Source organism: Tursiops truncatus, chromosome 2 (genome assembly GCF_011762595.2).
Source record: "Tursiops truncatus isolate mTurTru1 chromosome 2, mTurTru1.mat.Y, whole genome shotgun sequence".
Lineage (NCBI taxonomy): Eukaryota > Metazoa > Chordata > Mammalia > Artiodactyla > Delphinidae > Tursiops > Tursiops truncatus.
In genome coordinates, this window is record NC_047035.1 from 37,255,532 (window position 1) to 37,278,859 (window position 23,328).

Consider the following 23,328-nt stretch of genomic DNA (forward strand, 5'->3'; position numbering starts at 1 on the left):
ATAAACACAAACATCACTTGCTTATTCAGCAGGTACTCTCTAAGTACCAATTTATTACAACTTAACTATGTGCCAGAGACTGCTCTAAATGCTTTACAAGTCATGACTCATTCAATTTTAACAACCTTGTGAATTAGGTGGCCAACATATAGATGAGGAAGCTAAGGCACAAGTAGGTAAACTAAGTCACCCCCTGATTCTGGAGGAGGGAGCAGCACTGTGACTAGCTCTGGGGATACCACCCACAGGGAGCTGTGTTACAAACACACCAACCCGCTCTGCTCAACCCACAACTCAGAGCACCTTCTCTCAGTGGCCTGACAAGTGGCAAACCATCTGTCTCTTCAGTCTTTCTAAAAGACTTAATCAAGAAAAATGCCACCCATGGAGGGAGCAGGCTCAACTATAGCAAACAAACAGAAGGAAAGGTCAAACAAATCACACAACACTTAGCAGGCCCCACTCTGAAAAGCACACGTATATAAGAATTGTGGTTTCTGGTCTAAAAGCCAAATCAGGGCAGTTCTTCTGACACTATTTTCCACCCCTGCCTTTGTATAATCTCTTTAGGAGGTCCTCCCTTAAGCCAGGGTAGGCTCTCACCACCATCGGTGCTCTTTCCCTCAGCCCTTCTACTCACCTTCAGCTTCTCGGAGGCCATCACTGCTGACCCCAAAGCAGTCATTTAATAACTGGTGAGGTCAAAGGTCCATGGCACAGGCTGTGTTTTTGGTCAGGAACCCTCTTACATTGGCAGGCTCACGGCCCCGCCTCCTTCAAATCTTCGCCCAGAAGTTCCTTTCACAATGAGTATGAGCTTAATTCCCATATTCAAAATTATAACCCCCATGCCTCAGAAATCTGTCCCTCTTCCCTGCTCTGGTTTTCTCTGGCATTTCTCACTACCTTACATTCTGTTTTACCAATTTTACCATCTGTCTCTACGTATCAGGACAAGAGACTCCACGAGGGTAGGGATGTGGGCTGTTTTGTTGACTGTTATAGTCTCGTGGCTTTGAAGAGTGCCTGGCATATAGGAGGCACACAGATATTTATTAAGTGAATAAATATCCAAAAACAGATATTTGTCCCTAACCCTCAGATCTCCCCCAATTTTCAAATCCAGGCTATAACCTTGGAACTCCCCTAAGGAAGAAATGGAAGTGTTCCTTCCAAAGGGACACAATTGGCAACCAGATCCAGGTTTCCCATAGGCAGAGAAGGAATCTGGAATGATGAATTTTGTCCAGTCCTGGCTACCAGAAAGATATAAAGGGAGAATAAATAAAAGTAGAGAAAAGTCAGGGATGGCCTTCTCAGCAGAATGGGAAACACGGCAAGAGGAAGACTGCTATAAAGAAAAAAAATTTAGTTTATGAAATTCCTTTTAGCAAAAGTAGTAAGTGCCTGACAAAGTAAGAAGCACCATGTACTGGGTTAAGACCTTGGTTCTAATTGAGCCTCTGCCATTAACCAGCCAAGTAACCTTTGGCCAAATCACAACACTTTTCTTGCCTCAACTATTTCCTCAGCTTGCAGGATAGGATGGGCAGTGAACTAGATTTTAGAGAAATTCTGACTGTGGAATTCTTGACTTGCCCCATCCTTCCTCCCTCAAGGAAGAAATTTTACAATTCATATACTACATCAGACAAGAAACTGCCCAGGGAGCTTGAAGGCTTGCAAATTGGTCCCCAGAGAGGCCCAACAGTGGTGGCAAACAACGAAGCTGACCTGCAAATCTGGGGAATGAGGGACCCTTCCCTTTGACTCCAGGATCCCTGGCTGCAATGCAAGAAGTTCACTTACCTTTCCTCTCAAGAGTGTCCCTGGCCTAGTAAAAGAGGAAGGTAGGGACACCCTGCCCAGACCTTCTACCTGCAGCCCAACCTGCTCAAGCTCTAAGAACCACCTTCTTGTTCAGGATTCCCCCAGGGCCATGGCCAAGGGCCAGCTGCCTGCTGCAGCCTCAGCATGGGGAGCTGAGGGACTGCACTACTTCATCAACCAAGCAGGCCGTCTCCCGTTCCAGAGCTCCTCTTCTCTGAGGAATTGTGAGCTCTACCTGCTCCTGGAGTCAAGCTCTCCATGAAGGTCAAGGTGCCAAGCTGTGGCAGCATCTGAAAGAGCCATTTTATAAGCACATTAAAGAAAAATCTTCGGTAAGCACAAAATCCTTAGTCTTGGTGCTTGTTTATGAATTGTGTTAGTAGGAACTAGTATCAATTAGTTCAATTGATTGCTCAACCACAGGGCACTGTAAAAGGTTAGCTATGTTACTTCTGAGCCAACAAGGGAGAGGAACAGTACCTGGAACAGTCATTTCCAGAGAATGCTTTCAGTACCTGCCACCAAATCACTGCCCTATTCCTCCTCATTGATGAAACTTGGACTTAAGCATTAAGGCTTTAGGGACTTCCCTGGTGGCACAGTGGTTGAGACTCTGTGGCCCCAATGCAGGAGGCCTGGGTTCAATCCCTGGTCAGGGAACTAGATGCCACATGCATGCCGCAACTAAGTTCGCATGCCACAGCTGAGGAGCCCGTGTGCCGCAACTAAGACCCAGCGCAACCAAGTAAATAAAAAAATAATATTAAAAAAAAAAGAGTTAAGGCTTTAGATAAGTGGTTCTCAACCTTCAAGATGCATTAGAATCAAACAATGAGCTTTTAAAAGATTTTTAAAATATTGAGTCCAGTGGCTTATTGCTAGAAATTCCAATTAAATCAGTCTGTGTGGTACCAAGCATTGACGCTTCCTATGAATATAATTTAGTAAAACTACCTTGGAAAAGATTGGCAATTTCTACTTACATAAAACTGCTCATATATATGTCCTATTACTCCACAATTCTACTCTTAGGGATGTAACCAACAGAAAGGTATATATTATATGTTCCATGAAAAGACATATGAAAGAATGCTCATAGCACTATTCATAATCACCCAAAACTAGAAACCAAAATGTCCATGGATAAGCAAATAGTGGCATATTCACATAGAATACAAAACAGCCATGAGAGTAAATGAACTACAACTACCTGCAACATGAAATAATTTAAGAAACACAACATTGACTGAAAGAAGCCAGACACAGAAGACTTTATACTGTATGATGTCATTTATATAAAGTTCAAAACCAGACAATACTAATCTGCAGTGTTGGAAGTCAGGATAGTGATTACCTTTGTTGGGGATGGTGATGGGATGGGAGTGAGAGAGGGGCTTCTGGAATGCCAACAATGTCATTTCTTACTGGGTGCTACTCAAGTTCAGTAATGAAAAACTCATTGAGCTCTACACTGACGACAGTTGCACTTTTCTGTATGTATTCATATGTAAATAAAAAGAAATATCAAAAACAAAAAGCTCCCAAGGTGATTTTAATCTGTAGCTAATGTTGAGAACCATTGAAATAGATCTCAAGGCCAGACTTCCCTGGTGGTCCAGTGGCTAAGACTCCACGTTCCCAATGCAGGGGACCTAGGTTCGATCCCTGGTCAGGCAACTAGATCCCACATGCTGCAACTAAAGATCCTGCATGTCGCAACGAAGACCCCGCAGGTGGCAATGAAGATCCTGGCGCAGCCAAATAAATAAATAAATATTTTTTTAAAAAAAACAGAATGAATCTAAGCAACTATCACTGTCAAAGAGATAATGAATCAATCATCTCTGTATACATTAACTAATTACTAATCTTTAACAGCTAACTTGTACTGAACACTTATTATGTACCAGGAACAATTCTAAATGCTCTTCAGTTAGGAACTCATTTAATTCTCCTAACAATTCAATGGCCTAGATATTATCTTTATTTTACATTTGAGAAAATTTTGGCACAGAGGATAGCTAATTTGCTTAATGCCACAAAACTAGTAAGGAGTGAAAGAAGGTTTCTAGGTGTTTTGGATATAGACACAAATAAGACAATGCATGTATTTGTCCTTATGGAGCTTACAAGTATATTTAACTTGCTCCCCACTCAACCAAAACATATCCAGTAAGCACCTATTCTCAGTAGCCTGCCAAGAAGCAAACCTAAACTATCTCTTCACAACCAGTCTTTCTAAAAAGAAGATTTTACCAAGAAAAGCCACTGATTAAGTGACTGGGTTTGAAATATAAGCAAACAAAAAACGAAGGTCAAGCACAAACAATGCAGTTTAGCAAACCACATGCAGAAAAGCACTCAGATGTACGTATTGTGATTTCTAATGTAAACGTTTGGGGTTCCTCCTCACCAATGTGAAAGATTCACCACCATCTAATTTACATCTCACCTTCTTTGTCCACCATCTCTATCTTCCAGGAAACTCAAGGTGGGTTTCACTGCCAATGACTCTATAATTCACTCAAAAACCTCTGCTCACAAAATTAGGGCTTCATGGGGCAATTATTGTTGCCAGCTACAGTTGTTACCAAATAACTGGTGAGGTCCAAGGTCCCAAGAGCAACCTCCAGGTGGATCACACAAAATATATCCTTTCCCCTTCTACTTTCATCTTTCCCCACCAGTCACCTCCCAGACAAAAAACAGCCAGGTGTTACTCCCAGGGAATTAAGTCTGGCAATCATATACACTAGCGAAGCATTCAGACTTCCCATAGGGTAGAAATGGCAGAGGTCAAAAGGAATAGAAAATACTGTCAGGACTCAAGAGCCAAACTAGAAAGTAAATCTAGGACCAGGACACAGGAGATAGCTGTTAGAGGGGCATGAAATTGACGGAAAAAGAAAACGTTTAGTGGGTTCCACTTAGCAAATGATGACTCTGGTGCAGTGGGTAAAGCTATGGTCTGGAAGGAGACTCTGCCACTAATCAGCCTTGTAACCTTGTTACCTCACTAATCTCAGTCTCCTCACCTCCAAATTACAGGGCAAGGGAATTAACTGGATTTCTGAGTTCTGACTGGGATGCTGCAGACAACCCAAACTACTCTCTCGTCTGGCAGCTGCACTTCTGGGAGCACAGTCGTCGGGTTGAGTAAGAGGACTTGTCCCAGAAGCATAGGAGCCAGCGGGCACAGCCACCAGGCCCCTTTCTTTGGTTGTAGGGAACCGGCCTTCAGGTGTGAAGGGCTCAGGACAATGTCCCCCCTCTCCACCCGGCTGGCCAGACTCTTAGGCTCCAAGTCTCCCTCCCGCAAAAAAACAAAAAAAAAAGGGTCCTTAGGGACCTGCACACCCTGCTCACAGCCCTTGCCGGCAGCCCAACACGCCCTAACAACGACAGGTCCTTACGCAGAGATGACCTTCCCGTTCAGGATTTCCGCCGGCGCCATGACCTCTATATAAGTCCGCTGCCCACAATGGACACCGACAAAATCGAGGCTCGACTCGCTCCACTGCGGCGCGGGATTGCCCAACACACGCGCTTAGCGACTGCCCAGGCCGACCCTGCTACTGCGCGTGCGCCCCCGGTCATGGATGCGCGCGTGCGCAGTCCAGACGGACGTAGGCCCCTTAGCGAAAAGCTGAAGAGTAGAGGGTCTGAAATGCCACGGGAAGATGAGGAAACTCTGTGGAAGGCTGGATGGAGGAAATAATTGGCTGGTGGAAGGACCCTTGCGAGAATGCGCCATCGTGTGGGCAGGGAAGCAGCTGAAGAGGGAATCACCCCCGATTCCAGCCTTTAGGTGGCGGGGCAGTGGGCGGAGCCAAGGGGCGGTCTCGCGGGAGACGTTTGGCTGGCGCCGGAGGCCTGCGTGGGCTGAGGGGGCGGGGCTTCTACTGGAGTGTTGTGCTCGGCTCCCGCGTGGGGAGCTTAGGTGGGCCCCGGGCTGGCCGGCAGGGGGTACGCCTGCGGAGTGTGGGGCAGCGTCCGGCGTTCTCGCTCCCAGGCTCCGTCAGACTGGTGTCGAAACTGAATCGGACAGTCTGGGTGGCGCCTCTGACTGCTTTAAAAATCTCCTCAGGTGAAGCTGATACTCCGCCATGGTTGAAGCCCAGCCCGCTGTTTCAGGCCAGTGGAGCTGGAGCGCCGCGTGGCTCCCTCAGGGTGTGGATAACCCCAAGTTGGCCAGTACGGGGAGGTCGTCAGCTTTGCGAGTCTAGATTTTGCCAGATTCCCCCACGCAGATCTGGGGTTGGAGAAAGGACGCGGGCCTTACATAAACTGGATGCCTAGTGACTGACAGGGGCAGGCACCCCTCCCTCTTGGAAGGCTGCCGGGGTGTTTGCTAGGACAGGGCCTGCAAGTTTCTGATTGGTTCCAGGACCGACACACAGATACTAAAATCCTCAAATGCTGAAGTCCGTTATAAACAATGGCGTAGTTTTTACATATAACCTAAGCACATACTCCCATGCATACTCCTGAGATTACTCTAGATAAGTAATCTCTAGATGACTGATGCAGGGTAAATGCTATATAAATAGGTGCTGGTATGCTGCAAATTCAAGTTTTGCTTTTTGGAACTTTCTGGAACTTTTTTTAACTTTTATTTATTTATTTTTTTATCTTTTTGCGGTACGCGGGCCTCTCACTGTTGTGGCCTCTCCCGTTGCGGAGCAACAGGCTCTGGACGCGCAGGCTCAGCGGCCATGGCTCACGAGCACAGCCGCTCAGCGGCATGTGGGATCTTCTCGGACCAGGGCACGAACCCGTGTCCCCTGCATCGGCAGGCGGACTCTCAACCACTGCGCCACCAGGGAAGCCCCTGGAACTTTTTTTAAAAAAATAATTTTTGACCCAGGATTGGGTGAATCTGAGGATGTGGAACCCAAAAATACTGAGGGCCAACTGTATAATAACTTTAAAATGTTAAGGACTTCTGAATACATACCGTAACATTATGTTATACCTGGACAACTGAAATTAAGACGAAAACTGAATCAGATGTTCCTGGAAAATTACAGGTAGTGAAACTTTTGTGATTGTAATATTAAATAGATATTGACTACAGCTTCTTGTTTGCTGAGGAAGATGACATAAACCCCGATTTACAGATGGAGAAATAGACTTTGAAGGATAACTTAGTCAAAGATACGTAGCTGTGCCTAAAATTAGGACCAAAACTGGATGTTTCAAATATGTTGCCTTTGCAACTTAAAGGCCTGGTTTTCAACTATAATATCTCTATGTGACCTGTACAATTCATTCATTCATTCATTGAGCAGATAGTTATTGAGTAGCTACTGTGTCAACAACACAAGACACTGCTCTAGGTGCTAGACATACCACGGTGAACCAATAAAGTTGCCCCCCCCACATCAGCTAATGATCAATTAAAGAAATATGTACTCTAATTTTAGATATTGAGACCTAGCATTTTTTAAAAATAGGCAAGCTAAGAGGATAGGGAATGGTGGTGGAAGGCAGGAGAGTGCTGTTTTAGAGAGGCTTCTCTGGGGAATCTGACTTGAGCAGAAACCTCAATAAAGAGAGGAAGGTAGGGAGTAAGAAAAAAAAAAGCAAGGGATTGGTTTGAGCAACTGGTAGATGGAGTTGCCATTACAGAGATGAAATAAGTTTTTAGATGTTTTTAGATGCCTCTTAGACATCCAGATGTCTTAGTGATATTCATATAAACGAGAGATACGATAGTTAAATCCATGAGATTGGATGAGCGCCCAGGAAGAGAATGAGTGTAGGTAGAGAGAGGACCTAGGACTGATTCCTATGACACTTCAATGTTTAGAATTCAAAGAGATGAGGAGGAACCAGGAAGGAAGATTGAAGAGTCCAGCGTGTTATGAGAAAAAACTCCAAGAGCATGCAGCCTTAGACGACAAGTGAAGAAGAGTTTCACAGGAGTAAGAGGTAACTAATTCTGCCAAGTATATTGCACATTGGTCTAATAAGATAAAGACTGAGAACCGATCATTTCACAGAGAATAGAAAGATAAAATATTTTTACTCAAATCCTGTTAATGGTAATTGCTTGAAAAACTGTGTATCCTTTCTGCAGAAGTTCCATTTTTACAAAAATTTTGAGGGTTATTTGATAACATCTATCAAAATTTTAATGTGTGCTTTCTTTGATCTTGTAATTCCACTTTTACGAATTCATCCTATAGTAATAATTACACGTATATACAAACATATATGTATAAAAGTGTTCCTCACAGCATCAATTTACATAGTAAAAAACAATAAAATCTCCATCAGGATGGATGAAGTTGTTAAAGGAACAATGGATATGGGCTTCCCTGGTGGCGCGGTGGTTGAGAGTTTGCCTGCCGATGCAGGGGACACAGGTTCGTGCCCCGGTCTGGGAAGATCCCACATGCCGCGGAGCAGCTGGGCCCGTGAGCCATGGCCGATGAGCCTGCGCGTCCGGAGCCTGTGCTCCGCAACGGGAGAGGCCACAACAGTGAGAGGCCCGTGTACCACCAAAAAAAAAAAAATGAACAATGGATATATACTATAGATGCACTGTAAGGCAACTTTCACAAATTGTTAAATGATCAAGGCAGGTTATCCAGTAAAATGTATAATATGATTTATGTTAATATATTCAAACCAGGCCTTCTTTGATTACATTAGCAAAAACTGCCCCCTCACTTACCTCCTTGTTACTATACATTAGCTTATTTTACTCACAGCACTGAACACTATCTAAAATTATTTTATCTATTTATATACTTGTTTACTATCTTTTTCTTTTTCCACCAGAATTTCAGCTTTATAAGAAATTTCCTGTCTTGTTCATAGTTATGTTTCTGCTGCTTGGGGATGTAATTTTTAAAATCTAGTTTTAGAGGGAAAAAAAACGGATATTTCTTATTTTCCTGGTTTAGTTATTAAACTATTACTCTCATTCCTATTAATACTAATTTTATCCCTGCCTCATTTTTATCATATGTAAATAAAGATAGGGGGACAGTCGTTCTTAACCCTAAAGTCACACTAGAATTACCTGTGTAGATTTTTAAAAATATTTGTGCTTAGGCTCTCCACTGCAGACCAATTAAGTCAGAACTTGGGGTAGTGTCAGAGTATCAGTATTTTCTTTTTCCCTTTTTTTTTTTTTTTTGGCTGCGTTGGGTCTTCATTGCTGCACGCAGGCTTTCTCTAGTTGTGGCAAGCGGGGGCTACTCTTCGTTGCAGTGAGTGTGCTTCTCATTGCGGTGGCTTCTCTCGTTGTGGAGCACGTGCTTTAGGCATGTGGGCTTCAGTAGTTGCGGCACGTGGGCTTAGTAGTTGTGGCTCACGGACTCTAGAGCGCAGGCTCAGTAGTTGTGGTGCACGAGCTTAGTTGCTCCACTGCATGTGGGATCTTCCCGGACCAGGGATCAAACCCGTGTCCCCTGCATTGGCAGGCGTATTCTCAACCACTGCACCACCAGGGAAGCCCAGTATCAGTATTTTTTGAAGTTATCTTTGAGATTCTAATGGGTGGGCAGGGTTGAGAACCACTAGATTAGATGATATGTGAAGTGTAATTCCAGTGATTCTGGTATCAAGAATACATAATAGGGACATAATTTCTAAGAATTAGAATACCAGTTTTTCAGACAAATCATCTTATGCTTTAGGAATTGTAGATGGAATCATCATTTTTCTCCTCCTTTCAAAATACTTCTTTCTTGATAAGCTGTAGGTATTGAAGTACAAAAATTTGACCTATTCCAAGAATTTCACAAAAGAAAGCTCCAAAATATAAGTTTTACCTTTGCTGGAATGTTTACTTTCAGTGGGATCACCTTCCTAAGAGTTGTTAAGTTCGCTCATGCTTGATGAAGCCAATTTATGTTTTCACTTCATTAATTAGGGAAATAAAGAACCACAGGCCTTACTTTATCACTTTAGGAGGTCTCTGCCCTTCCCTGGACCTCTGTGATGCGTTCACCTAGCAACAGCTCCTTTGATGTGCAAACGTTCTTTTGGTAAATAGTGCAGGGCAGCCACTCATACTGGACAATTCAGGTTTCTTCTAGAATTGACCTTGGATTTGAAATTTTCTCTTGTGCCTGATATGGTAAAAATTTATGGTTTTTACTTTCCACTAAATGAAGCGTAGCATACTGTATCTTTCTAATGTGAGTATTGATGAATCTTATGACTGTGTAAAAAATAAAGTTATGTACAAACCTAAATTCACAGAATAATTGTGTCATATTGCTGTATTTTATTTTTTACTTCAGACTCCTATTATATTTTTATTGTATTTCTATAAGGTAAGTTTGGGAGAACAGTACTATCACCTATATAAGTTAACTTTGTATATAAGGGTGTTTTTTTTGAAAGAACTGTTGGGTTCTTTAGTTGTTCAATCTGTAGTTTTTGTTCCTCGTATGGAATGATAGAGATAAACCAGAAATAGATTCTGCTCTTAATGTACCTTTAATTTAGTAGGAGACATAAGATTTTTTACATAATACAATCTATATATTTTTAATAAATTTATTTAGTTTTGGCTGCGTTGGTACTTCGTTGCTGGGCACGGGCTTTCTCTAGTTGCAGTGAGTGGGGGCTACTCTTCGCTGCAGTGTGCAGGCTTCTCATTGCGGTGGCCTCTCCTGTTGCGGAGCACGGGCTCTAGGCACACGGGCTCCAGCAGCTGTGGCGCGCGGGCTCAGTAGTTGTGGTGCACGGGCTTAGTTGCTCCGCAGCATGCAGGATCCTCCTGGACCAGGGCTTGAATCTGTGTCCCCTGCATTGGCAGGCGGACTCTCAACCACTGTGCCACCAGGGAAGTCCCCATGATACAATATTGAATGAGATAACAATCAAAGGAAAAGTATAGATCATATACTATAAGAGTCAGGAGGAGAGAGAGATTACCCTCACCTTGTGTGAACCAAGGAAGGAGGTGGTACTTGAGATACTGCAGGATCAGTTCATGCTTCTGGGGATATATTTTGGCCCACATAGTAGCTTTTTTCTTAGAGGCAATATGAGTGAAACTAATAAGTTGTTTTTAATAGAGCATAAGATTCATAAAATGGTAAGGAAATAAAAATAAAAGCAGAGGATAGGATTCTTAAGAAAACCTTTGTCTTCAGTATGATTCTTGTGCCAGGACTGAGGAGCAGTTCATTCTCCCTTTTCAATTCACCAAAATTTTAGTTGTTCTTTTAAGTCTCTTCTCTGGTTCTTAGAAAAGGAATTGATATAGTAATGATTTTAAGTATCAAATAATTAAAATGGGGACGAGACTAAAGTTTCATTAAAGATAATTGTTCTTTAATAAGTGTCTTCAGTATCAATAAATCTAAATCCACTGGGGTGGTGAGAGATGAGGGTGTTAGGGCAGCTGCTATTACAAGTCTATGTGAAAGTACTACTGGACCATCCTGTACCTTTTTTTTTTTTTTTTTTTTTTTGCGGTACGCGGTCCTCTCACTGTTGTGGCCTCTCGCGTTGCGGAGCACAGGCTCCGGACGCACAGGCTCAGCGGCCATGGCTCACGGGCCTAGCCGCTCTGCGACATGTGGGATCTTCCCAGACCGGGGCACGCACCCATGTCCCCTGCATCGGCAGGCAGACTGTCAACCACTGCGCCACCAGGGTAGCCCTTATTTCCTTTTCAGAGATAACTTCTGAACTAAGTGTATAGCCTTTATGTCCATGTTTTTAGATATATGTGAATGCTTCTTATGTTGTTTTGGGGATTTAAAAAATTACATAAATGATATTCTACTAGACATAACTTTCTACCTTGCTATTTGCACTCAATCATGTTTTTGAGAGTAGTTCTTTTTGATTCACATAAATTTAGTCTGGGCATGTTAACTGCTGCATAGAATTCCATTACAAATTATAGTAATATATCAGTTTTTATACATTTTAGTTTTTTTCTTATATAAACAAGCTACAGTGAGTATTCTTGTACAGCATGTCTCCTTGTTCATATCTTCTAAACTATGAAATAAGAAAAGTTTTCAAGCTGTATTTGAAAGAACTTGACTACAAAATTAATTGCTGGTTGAATATTTCTTACTTTTATAAATTAAAAACCTAATTGAACATAGTATTATTTTTTTCTTTTTATTACTGGTGTTTGAAATCTTAGTGATATTGTGGTGTACTAAAAATAAGACATTTAGCACATTTTAATCAATTTGCCCTTTTGTTTTAGATCTCAGATACACAGTCAAGTTAATCATGCTTAGTTCATGGTACAGTATCATCTTTCTGTGCAAGACCCCTCTCACTTTATTTTTTCTCCATCTCCGTTTCTATCTCATCTCAGTTTAATATGTTTGACATATGTCTTTGGATATATATGCATCTTAAAAAATATGTAGTTTTGTTTTGTGAATGGATTTTTTTAAAACATAGAATAAAAAAATAGAATAAAAGAATATAGAAAAAATAGAATAAAAAATAGAAAAGAACTGTAAAATGTATACACACAGATTAGGTAATAAAACAAATACCTATGAACCTATCATCTAGTTTCATAAAACACTGCCAGTACCTTAGAACCTTCCTGTGTGCCCCTTACTAACTGAATCCCTTTACTCCCACCTAAACTTAAAAATAGTGGATATTTGAGTTTTGTGTCTATCATTCCCTTGCTTCTCTTCCTAGTCTTATCACTCATATATGTATCCCTAATAAATATTAATTTTATCTGTTTTAAAAGTTTGTTTAACGGAATTATACTGCTTTTGTGTTTTTGTCACTTCTTTTACTTCATGAGATTTGTGTTGATCTATGTACAATTATTCAATAATTATTCTATTGTACAAATATACCATAAGTTACTTATCCATTAAACTCTTATTTAACATGTGGGTTGTTTTCAGTTTTTTGCTTTTTTGAATAACATTGTTAATCTTTGCTTTTAACTGGAAAGTTTAGTCCATTTGCATTTATTGATATTACTGGTTATTTGGGTGTATTTCTATCATCATATGTGTAATCTATTTGTCCCATTATTTTTGTTTCCTCTTCCCTCCTTCTTTCATACCAAAAACTGATTGTTTTTGTTTTGTTGTGTTGCATTTATTTCTTTTTTCTCATTCTATTTTTTCCTTTTCTACTAGTTTATAAGTTATATGCTGTATGACTATTGTTTAACTAGTTATATTAGTTGTTTTAACATATATACTTAGCAAAGTTAACTGAAATCTGTATGATTACTCTTGAGAAATATGAATATTTTATAGTGCTTTAAACTGTTTTTCTCCTCTCAGTGTATATGCTTTTTTTTGTCCTGCATTGGTTCTATTCCTTATTTTCAATCCCATAAATCACACTTTTTAAATTAATTAACGCTTATGTAAATATACCCACATAATATTTACTGTTTGTTCTTTTTTTTTAACTAGTCTTTCTTGTATCTCAGACTTTGTGAGTTCATTTTCTTTCTATGTGAAATGCATCCTTTAGAATTCTCTTAAGTGAGGACCTATTGGTGGTAAATTCAATTTTTGTTTGTTTAAAATATCTTTATTTTACTCTTAATCTTAAAACATAATTAAGTATAAAATTCTGGTTGGCAGTTACCTTATATCCTTGATTTGAAGAAATACTACTATTTTATCCACTATTTTGAAATTCAAAAGTATGTTTTCAGCTAACCTATCCATATATGAATTAGCATCAACTTTAAGCTGCAGCCCAGTTGCAGAGATGTGAAAATTTGTGCATCTTAGACTCAATAAAAGATGATATATTTTTCTTAGTACATTACAGATATCATTTTGCTGTTTCTCAGCCTCTGTTACTATTGAGAAGTCACTTACCAGTCTAACTGCTATTTCTTTGTAATTATCTGTCCTTTCTATTATCTGCTTTTTAGATCTTTCTTTATGTTCTACAGTTTCATTATGAGTGTGGAGGTAAAGAAATTTTTTTTAGTCACTTTTCTTGGTATTTGCTAGACCACTTAGATTGGAATCTTTCAACAATTCTGTAAAATTATCAAAACATTATTTCTTCACATAGTGTCTCTTCCCCCTTCTCTAGAATGTAGCCTTCTTGGACTCCAAATAGACGTATGATAGGCCTTCTCATTTCAATCTCTCTGCCTTTAAACTCTCTTTCACCATTTATTTTTTTTCCTATATGCTTGATAATTTCCTTCATATTTGAGTTCACTCATTCCTCAGCTATGTCTAAGTTGCTTTTTAATGTGTCCATTCAGTTTTCAAATTAAAACGATTACACTTTTTATTTCTAAGAGTCTTATTTGGTTGTTTTTCCAACATGTTTTCCAATATGTTAATTCTTTGTGGTCTCTTGTGACTTAATCACACTTTCAAAAGTTCTCTATTTTTTTAAACATTTAAACATAGTTATTTTGTATTCTCTTATGCAGGCCTATGTTCCTAGTATCTTGGTAAGCATAAAATTCTAAAACCTGATAACTTTAGAAAAATGTATTTTGTTCCTTTAATACGTTAAGCACCATGTGATATATTTATACTTTTTAGAGATTTAGATTAACACATTTTTCTTGGCTTCATTTGAATCATATAAACTTTGTTCTTAACCAGTTATGCTAATTAAAATTTAGAACATTATACACTCTTTTGACAATAGGAGGAGATATTGCAATACAGGTAAATCTCCCTAATTTTTACCCTCAGTAAGGTGTGAAAGAAACACAAAATTGATGTTGATTTACTGAAATCAGATTTTTTTAAAAAATCAATTTGTATAATTATAGAAGCATAGGAATTGATTTATAATCAAAAATAAAACAAATACTGGTAAATCTTTCATCAGTGACCTTATAATAGTTCAAGTTTCTGTAAAGGTTTTACTAGATGTGAATTAAAATTTCCCCAGACATTTTATATGTGTTTTCTTGATTCCTACACTCTCAGAAATTATGTTTATTAGATGTGCTGCATTTACTTATCACTGGTGTTGTAAATTGTCAGGTAAGAATTTTTAGAAAAATGTAAAGTTGCCTTTTAGGTTAACATGTTACTTGCTGCTTTCTTGAGACCTATTTCATTTGTTAGGATAGCACCTCAAAATCAATATTTTAAAGTTGTATTTTATTTAGAGTTACTTACTTGAGTTTGTGTGGGCTAAAACATTGCGGTTTTTGATCTATAGTTACATGTTTAATTAATTAATTTGAAATTTCTTTTTGTAGGCTTGTTTTGATCCACCTCTTGAAGTGGTTCCCACCAGGAACCCAATCACGTGCAACAAAAGGGCAGCTGACCCAGTCCATCCTGACCTTGCTGGTTTGTTGGTGAAATACAAGAATCTTTTAGCTGAGGTATACGGATTACCTGAAAATAAAACACCATGGGAAATTATATCCTCTGTAGGGAGAGAAACATTCTGATAAAAAGCTCAAAGTATTATCTGAACTCAGTTTTGCTGTTTTCTCAATATTGAAGCCTCTTATCACCAAGGAGCACTAATGTAGACCCAAATCTGTCTTTTGCCAGAGAAGTCCCTTTGAAGATGGTATAATATGTAGTGCCGCTTTTGAGTTACTGCTGAATGCTGTAGTATTAGAACATTGCTTAGGAACTGCCATGCTCAAAGTGTATATAATAATAATAGTTACATGTATTAAGCATTTTTCAATGGAAAGGGTGAGTTCCCACTTTCCAATATAGCACCAAATGGCAAATACCCACTGCTCTTATTAAATACTTAATGAAACATCTGAGTAATATCAACAGATGAAAAAGAAACCACATTTGTAGGAAATGCCTTGACACCCTGTGATGAACTAGAGAGTGCCTATAGGAATTGTTTAGTTGAACTCAAGCACCCTTAAACATTTGTTGCAAGAGATAGGTAACCAAGTTTGGAATCCCAAAGGCCATTGTCATTGTTAAAGGTAACATGATGTGGCTGCTTATGTCTGTATTGCCTCTATGGTTACCTTTAAGTAAAATGTTCTAAATGCTTTTATTGGGACATTGACCACCCTTTTGAATAAGTAGTTATCTATGGTGTCTGTATTGGTTTGCTTGGGCTGCCATAATAAAGTGCCATGGACTGGGTGGCTTAAATAACAGAAATTTATTTTTTCACAGTTCTGGAGGCTAGAAGTCCAACATAAGGTGTCAGCAGGGCTAGTTTCTTCTTTTTAATGTTTTCGCCAGCTTTATTGCCATATAACTGACATAACATTGTGTAAATTTAAGATGTACAATGTGGTGATTTGATATACACACGTATTGCAAAATATTACCACAATAAGGTTGGTTAATACGTCCACCACCTCACATAATTACCTTTTTTTTTTTCATGATGAGACAGTTGGTTTCTTCTGAGGCCTATCTCCTTGGCTTGTAGATGGCCATCTGTTCTCTGTGTCTTCGCTTGGTCACTGTGTCCAAATTTCTTCCTCTCATTAAGAACATCAGTCATGTTGAATTAGGGCTCACCCTAAAGATCTCATTTTAACATAGTTACTTCTTTAAACACCCTATCCTCAAATACAGTCACATTCTTGGGTACTAGGGGCTAGGACTTCAACATATGAATTTTGAGGGGACACACTCAGCCCATAAGAGTGGCTTTATTCCTTGAGACCTCTTTTCTGCTCAGGACCTCATTAAAGTTCTTTTCTGCTATCTTATCTATCAATAGCCTGACTCCAGGTTTCATGTAGATAGATAGATAGATAATTTCTTTCAATTTTTTATGCTAACATTTTCCCTCTTTTAGCATAGAGAGGTGAATAGAAATTAAATTTAAACATAATTTACATAGATACAATAAATCTTATTACACTTTGGAGACATTTCTTAGTTTTTTCTTTCAGGAAAAAAATGTGATGCAAATCCCTGAAAATTGTAGCAGTTTTACTATGGGTAGCATTGTTCTTCTTCTCCACAGAATAACTTACTACTAATACTTCTGAAGTTTGGGATTTTTGATAATTTGGATTTGGATTCAATTAGGGTTTATGTCTATGCCTAATTCATAAAAAAACTTTTAAACCAAATTGTCAAAAAAGACAGGTTTTAAACCTTGTTTAAAGAAAATATGTAAGCTATTTTCAAGAATTTCCAAGTACTTTTTAAAAGCAATTTTCTACATGTACATAAAGCATTTGGTACCTATACATATTTTTCATCTATTTGTCAAAACAGATATCTAAAAGGCTCTACAAGGTCTCATTTTGACTTGATTTTAGATACTATATACGTTAAAAAGTATTCCATAGCTCATATTGGCATTTTCTGAATTTAATAAAAATTAGTGACAGTTTAACTGTGTCAAACTTACTTAAAAAAAAAAAAGTCTAGTGATTTCAGTAGAGTACCTTCAGCATGAGTCATCTTTCCCTTTTCCAATAACCTATTATTTAATCCTACAGGAACACAATTGTCTTGATGAGACAGTTTTTCTCTTCACTGCATACATTTAAATCTTTTGTTATAATTAACTTTATCTCTTTGTGGGACATACAAAAATAATTATCATGTGTTTCTGTCCAATAATGGAGAAACAGGTGCAAGAGAGCTATATTTAGGAAAAGCCAGGTATAGAAGGGATAAATATTAAAGTATTCAGTTGGTGATGGTGTTGTCTAGTTTAGGCAATATGATATTTAGCTAAAACTCTTGCATAGTGCTAGGTGGGCTGCTGTAGTAGTAAAAGTTAAACAGGGAATTCCCTGGTGGTCCAGTGGTTAGGACTTGGCACTTCCACTGAAGGGGGCCCGGGTTCGATCCCTAGTTGGGGAACTAAGATCCCACAAGCCATGAGGCATGGCCAAGAAAAAATTAAAAAAAAAAAAAAGTTAAACAACTTGTAAAAAAAATTACTGATAATATGTACAATAAGGCCTAGTGTCTTAAATTGAAGATAAATTTAATGTGTTTTGCCAGTATTTTTAATTTGATTTTCATGGAAACTTTTATTTGTGAGGGCAATATGACAGTGTTTTTTGCAGATAAGATGTTTTCTTCCCTTAGTGTAGTAAAAAGGCAAACAGTAGAAAGCTGGTAGATGCAGCCAGTTCTGGAGGGGAGAATGGAGGCAATATAAATTTTGCAGCTAAAGAAAAATATATGAGAACCAGTTATTATTAATTTTAATTGAAATTTTAATTGAGGTAATTGTAGATTCATTTGCAGTTTTAAGAAATAATACAGAGAGATCCACTGTAGATTTTGCAAAGTTTCTCCCAAATTTTTCAAAACTATGGTATAATGTAACAGCCTAAATATTGACATTGATACAATACAATCCACTAATATTATTCAAGTTCCCCCAGTTTTACTTGTACTCATTTGTGTGTTTGTGTGTATCAAGTTCTAAACAGTCAGTCAAAATACTGAACAGTTAGTTTTAACAGCACAAAGATCCTTCCCATTGCCATTTGTTATCCACACCCACTTCCTTCCCATCCCCAAATCCTGGCAACCACTAATGTCTTCTCCATTTCTAAAATGTTGTCATTTCAAGAATGTTATATACTGAAAAAAAAAAGTCATGTACTCAAAAAGCTAAACATAGAGTTATCACATGACCCAACAATACCACTCCTGGATATATAGACAAGAGAATTAGAAATATATTCACAAAAAAACTTGTAAATGAATGTTCACTGTAGCATTTTTCATAAAGCCAAAAAGTGGACACAACCCAAATATCCATCAGCTGATGAGTAGATATGCAATATGTGGTATATCCATACAGTAGAATGTTATTTAGCCATAAAAATGAATGAAGTCCTGATTCATGCTCCAACATGGTTGAACCTTGAAAACATTATGCTAAATGAAAAGAAGCCAGTCACAAGAGGCAACATATTGTACAATTCCATTTATATAAAATGTACAGAATAGGCAAATCCATAGAAACAGAACAGATTAGTGGTTGCCAGGAGCTAGGAGGAGGGGGGAATGGGGAGTGACTACTAACAAGTATGGGGTTTCTTTAGGGGATAATGAAAATGTTCTGGAATTAGATCATGGTGTTGGTTGCACAACTACAAATATACTAAAAACTGAATTGTACACTTTAAAGGGTGAATTTTATGGTATGTGGATTATATCTCAATTTAAAAAGTAAAAAATTGTTCAATATGGCTGCACAAGTCTATGAATATACTAAAAACCACTCAACTGTATACTTTAAATGGATGAATCCATGAATTATATCCTAATAAAGCTGCTTTTTTGTGTGTGTGTGGTACGCGGGCCTCTCACTGTTGTGGCCTCTCCCGTTGCGGAGCACAGGCTCCGGACGCGCAGGCTCAGCGGCCCTGGCTCATGGGCCCAGCCGCTCCGCGGCATGTGGGATCTTCCCGGTCCGGGGCATGAACCCGTGTCCCCTGCGTTGGCAGGCGGACTCTCAACCACTGCGCCACCAGGGAAGCCCCAATAAAGCTGTTTTTTAAATGTTATACAAAAGAATCATGCATATGTTACCATTTGAGATTGGCTTTTTCATTCAGCATAATTTCCTGGAGATTTCTTCAAGCTCTTGTATCAATAGTTTGGTCCTTTTTATTGCTGAGATTGTGGTATGTATATACCACAGTTTGTTTAACCATTCATTTGTTGACTTGTTGGTTTTTTAGCTATCACATATAAAATTGCTATGAACATGCATGTACAGGTTTTTGTGTGAACATAATTTTTCATTTCTCTGGGATAAGTGCCCCAAAATACAATAGCTGGGTCATATGGTATTTGCATATTTAGTTTTAAAAGCAACTGCCAAACTATTTTCCAGAGTAGCTGGACCATTTTATCCTCCTACCAGCAACATATAAGTGATCTGGTTTCTCTGCATCCTCACCGGCGTCTGGTGTTGTCATTATTTTGTATTTTAGATATTTTAATATATGTGTAGTGGTATCAAATTTTGGCTTTAAGTTGCGTATCCTTAATGGCTGGTGATGTTGAATGTATTTTTTTTTAACTATTTATTTATTTAGGCTGGACCGGGTCTTAGCTGTGACATGTGGGATCTTTTTTTTTAGTTGCATCATGAGGGCTTCTTAGTTGCGGCATGCATGTGGGATCTAGTTCCCCAACCAGGGATCGAAACCAGGCCCCCTGCATTGGGAGCACAGAGTCTTACCCACTGGACCACCAGGGAAGTCCCTGAACCTATTTTTGTGTGCTTATTTGCCATCCACATATCCTTTCCGGTAAAGTTTCTGTTCAAGTCTTTTGCCCATTTTTTAATCAGATTGTTTTCTGAGAGTCTAGAGTCCTTTATATATTCTAGACATAAGTCTTTTGTTGACAATTTTTATCAACAAGCTGTATCTGAGTTTGGGGGTTACCTAAATTTAGCTAAGTTCTGAATATATTTCTGGTTCGTTATACCCAAATCCAACATCAAACTATTCAAAAATTTGGATTCTTTAATATAAAAGATAACAGGCATACCTCTTTTATTGTGTTTCACTTTATTGCACTTCGCCGATATTGTGTTTTTCACAAATTGAAGGTCTGTGGCAGCCCTGCTTTGAGAAAGTCTATTGGCGCTATTTTTCCAATAGCATCTGCTCACTTCATGCCTCTGTGTCACATTTTGGTAGCTTTCACAATATTTCAGACTTTTTCATTATTATATTTGTTGTGGTGATCAGTGATCTCTGATGTTACTAATGTAATTGTTTTGGGGACCACAAACTGTGCCCATATAAGATAGCGAGCTTAATTGATAAATGTTGTGAGTTCTGACTACTCCACCTACTGCTATTCCCCATCTCTCTCCCTCTCCTCAGGCCTCCCTATTCCCTGAGACACAACAATATTAAAATTAGGCCAATTTATAACTCGACAATGACCTCTAAGTGTTAAAGTGGAAGAATGAGTTGCTCATCTCTTGCTTTAAATCAAAAGCTAGGAATGATTAAGCTTAGTGAGGAAGGCGTATCAAGAGCTGAGATAGGATGAAAGCTAGGCCTTTTGCCCCAAACTGTTAGCCAAGTTGTGAAAGCAAAGGAAAAGTTCTTGAAAGAAATTAAAAGTGCTACTCCAGTGAACACACAAGTGATAAGAAAGTGAAACAGCCTTATTGCTGATATGGAGAAAAGTTCTTGTGATCTGGATAGAGATCAAACCAGCCACAGCATTCCCTTAAGCCAAAGCCTAATCCAGAGCAAAGCCCTAACTCTCTTCAATTCTAGGAAGGCTGAGAGAGGTGAGGAAGCTGCAGAAACAAGTTTTGAGGCTAGCAGAGGTTGGGTCATGAGGTTTGAGGGAAAAGCTGTTTCCATAACATAAAAGGTGAAGCAGCAAATGCTGATGTAGAAGCTGCAGCAAGTTATCCAGAAGAACTAGCTAAGATCAAGATGAAGGTGGCCACACTAACCAACAAATTTTCGGTGCAGCCTCCTATTGGAAGAAGATGCCATCTAGGACTTCCATAGCTAGAAAGAAGTCAATGCCTGGCTTCAGAGCTTCCAAGGACAGGCTGACTCTCTTGTTAGAGGCTGATGCAGCTGGTGACTTTCAGCTGAAGCCAGTGATCATTTACCATTCCCCAAGTCCTAGAGCCCTTGAGAATTATGCTAAATCTGTTTTGCCTGTGCTCTGTAAATTGAACAACAAAGCCTGGATGACAGCCCATTTGTTTACAACATGGTTTACTGAGTATTTTAAACTTGCTGTTGAGGCCTACTTCTCAGAAAAAAAGATTTCTTTCAAAATATTACTGCTCTTGGTCACCCAAGAGCTCTGATGGAGATATACAATGAGGTTAATGTTATTTTCATGCCTGCTGATACAACATCCATTCTGAAGCCCATGGATCAGGTAGTAATTTCAACATGTTTCTTTAGAGATTTTATTTATTTATTTATTTTGGCTGCTCCGGGTCTTAGTTGCGACACACGGGATCTTTTAGTTGCAGCATGTGGACTTCTTAGTTGCATCATGTGGACTCTTGGTTGCGGCATGTATGTGGGATCTAGTTCCCTGACCAGGGATAGAACCCGGGTCCCCCACGTTGGGAGTGCTGAGTCTTACCTACTGGACCACCAGGGAAGTCCCTAATTTCGACTTTCAAGTCTTATTATTTATGAAATACATTTCGTAAGGCTATTGTTGCCATAGTGATTCCTCTGATGCATCTGGGCAAAGGAAATTGAAAAACTTCTGGAAAGGATTCACCATTCTAGATGCCATTAAGAACATTTGTAATTCATGGAAAGAGTTCAAAATATCAACATTAACAGAAACTTGTAAGAAGTTGATTCTAACTCTCATGGATGACTTTGAGGGGTTCAAGACTTCAGTGGAGGAAGTCGCTGCAGATGTGGTGGAAATAGCAAGAGAACTAGAATTAGAAGTGGAGCCTGAAGATATGACTGAATTGCTGCTATCTCATGATAAAACTTGAACAGATGAGGAGTTGCTTCTTATGGATGAGCAAATAAAGTGGTTTCTTGAGATAGAATCTACTCCTGGTGAAGATGCTATGAAGATGCTTGAAAGGACAGCAAAGGATTTAGAATATTACATAAACTTAGTTGATAAAGCAGGGACAGGGTTTGAGAGGATTTACTCCAATTTTTAAGAAGATTTCTATGGGTAAAACTCTTTCAAAAAGTTTTACGTGCTGAGAGAAATTGTTTGTGAAAGGACGAGTCAATTGATGTGGCAAACTTCATTGTTGTCTTATGTTAGGAAATTGCCTCAGCCATCCTAAGCTTCAGCAACCACCACCTGCTTAAGTCAGCAGCCATCAGCATGGAGGCAATTTCAATTGCCTCCATCAGCAAAAAGATTATGACTCACTGAAGGCTCAGATGATGGTTAGCATTTTTTAGCAATGAAGTATTTTTAAATTATGGTATGTATATTGTTTTTTTAGAGACAATGCTATTGCACATTTTATAGTATAGTGTAAACATAACATTTATATGCACTGGGAAACCAAAAAATTCATGTGGTTCGCTTTATTGTGATACTTGCTTTATTGCAGTGGTCTGCAGTATCTCTGAAGTATGCCTGTAATGCAAGAGTGGTGGTTTTTTGTTGTTGTTGTTTTTTGGGGTTTTTTTGTAATTCATAAAGTCATGACTTTTTAATCACAATAAAATATTGCTCGATGCCAGTTTTTCGTTACATAGCTGTAATTTTTTGGACTTTCCTAAATATTCCACTACATGTGTCAGACTTTTTTAAAATTTTTATTGGAGTATAGTTGATTTACAATGTTGTGTTAGTTTCAGGTGTACAGCAAAGTGAATCAGTTATACATATACACGTATCCATCCTTTTTTAGATTCTTTTCCCACATAGGTCATTATGGAGTATTGAGTAGAGTTCCCTGCGCTATACAGCAGGGCCTTATTAGTTATCTATTTTATATATAGCAGTGTGTATATGTCAATCCCAATCTCCCAATTTATTCCTCTCCCCCTTAACCCCTGGTAATTGTAAATTTGTTTTCTACATGTGTAACTCGATTTCTGTTTTGTAGATAAGTTCATTTGTACCCTTTTTTAAGATTCCACATATATGCGTT

At 38.8% G+C, this 23,328-nt stretch overlaps 2 protein-coding genes across 6 annotated transcripts in view; one reads left to right on the top strand and one right to left on the bottom strand.

The window, feature by feature from the left end:
• Positions 1-5,466, bottom strand: part of MTHFD1 (methylenetetrahydrofolate dehydrogenase, cyclohydrolase and formyltetrahydrofolate synthetase 1) — a 58,020-nt gene extending 52,554 nt beyond the window's left edge. Inside the window, exon 1 of one of the 4 annotated variants that reach the window (XR_004525047.2) lies at positions 5,244-5,466. Coding sequence is in view for 2 of the 4 variants with exons in the window: in XM_033851067.2 (XP_033706958.1) it covers positions 5,244-5,284 (41 nt within the window). In the remaining 2 variants the exon portion in view is untranslated. Of the gene's footprint in view, positions 1-640; positions 660-5,243 lie in introns of those variants that run through there. The other 3 variants (XM_033851067.2, XM_019922740.2, XM_019922747.3) reach the window with 3 other exon arrangements.
• Positions 5,467-5,649: 183 nt separating this feature from the next.
• Positions 5,650-23,328, top strand: part of LOC101338040 (uncharacterized) — a 53,028-nt gene continuing 35,349 nt past the window's right edge. The window contains exons 1-3 of one of the 2 annotated variants that reach the window (XM_073800385.1): positions 5,650-5,917; positions 7,643-7,764; positions 15,008-15,136. The gene's annotated coding sequence lies outside the window, so the exon portion shown is untranslated. The remainder of the gene's footprint in view (positions 5,918-7,642; positions 7,765-15,007; positions 15,137-23,328) is intronic. The other variant, XR_012329950.1, reaches the window with a different exon arrangement.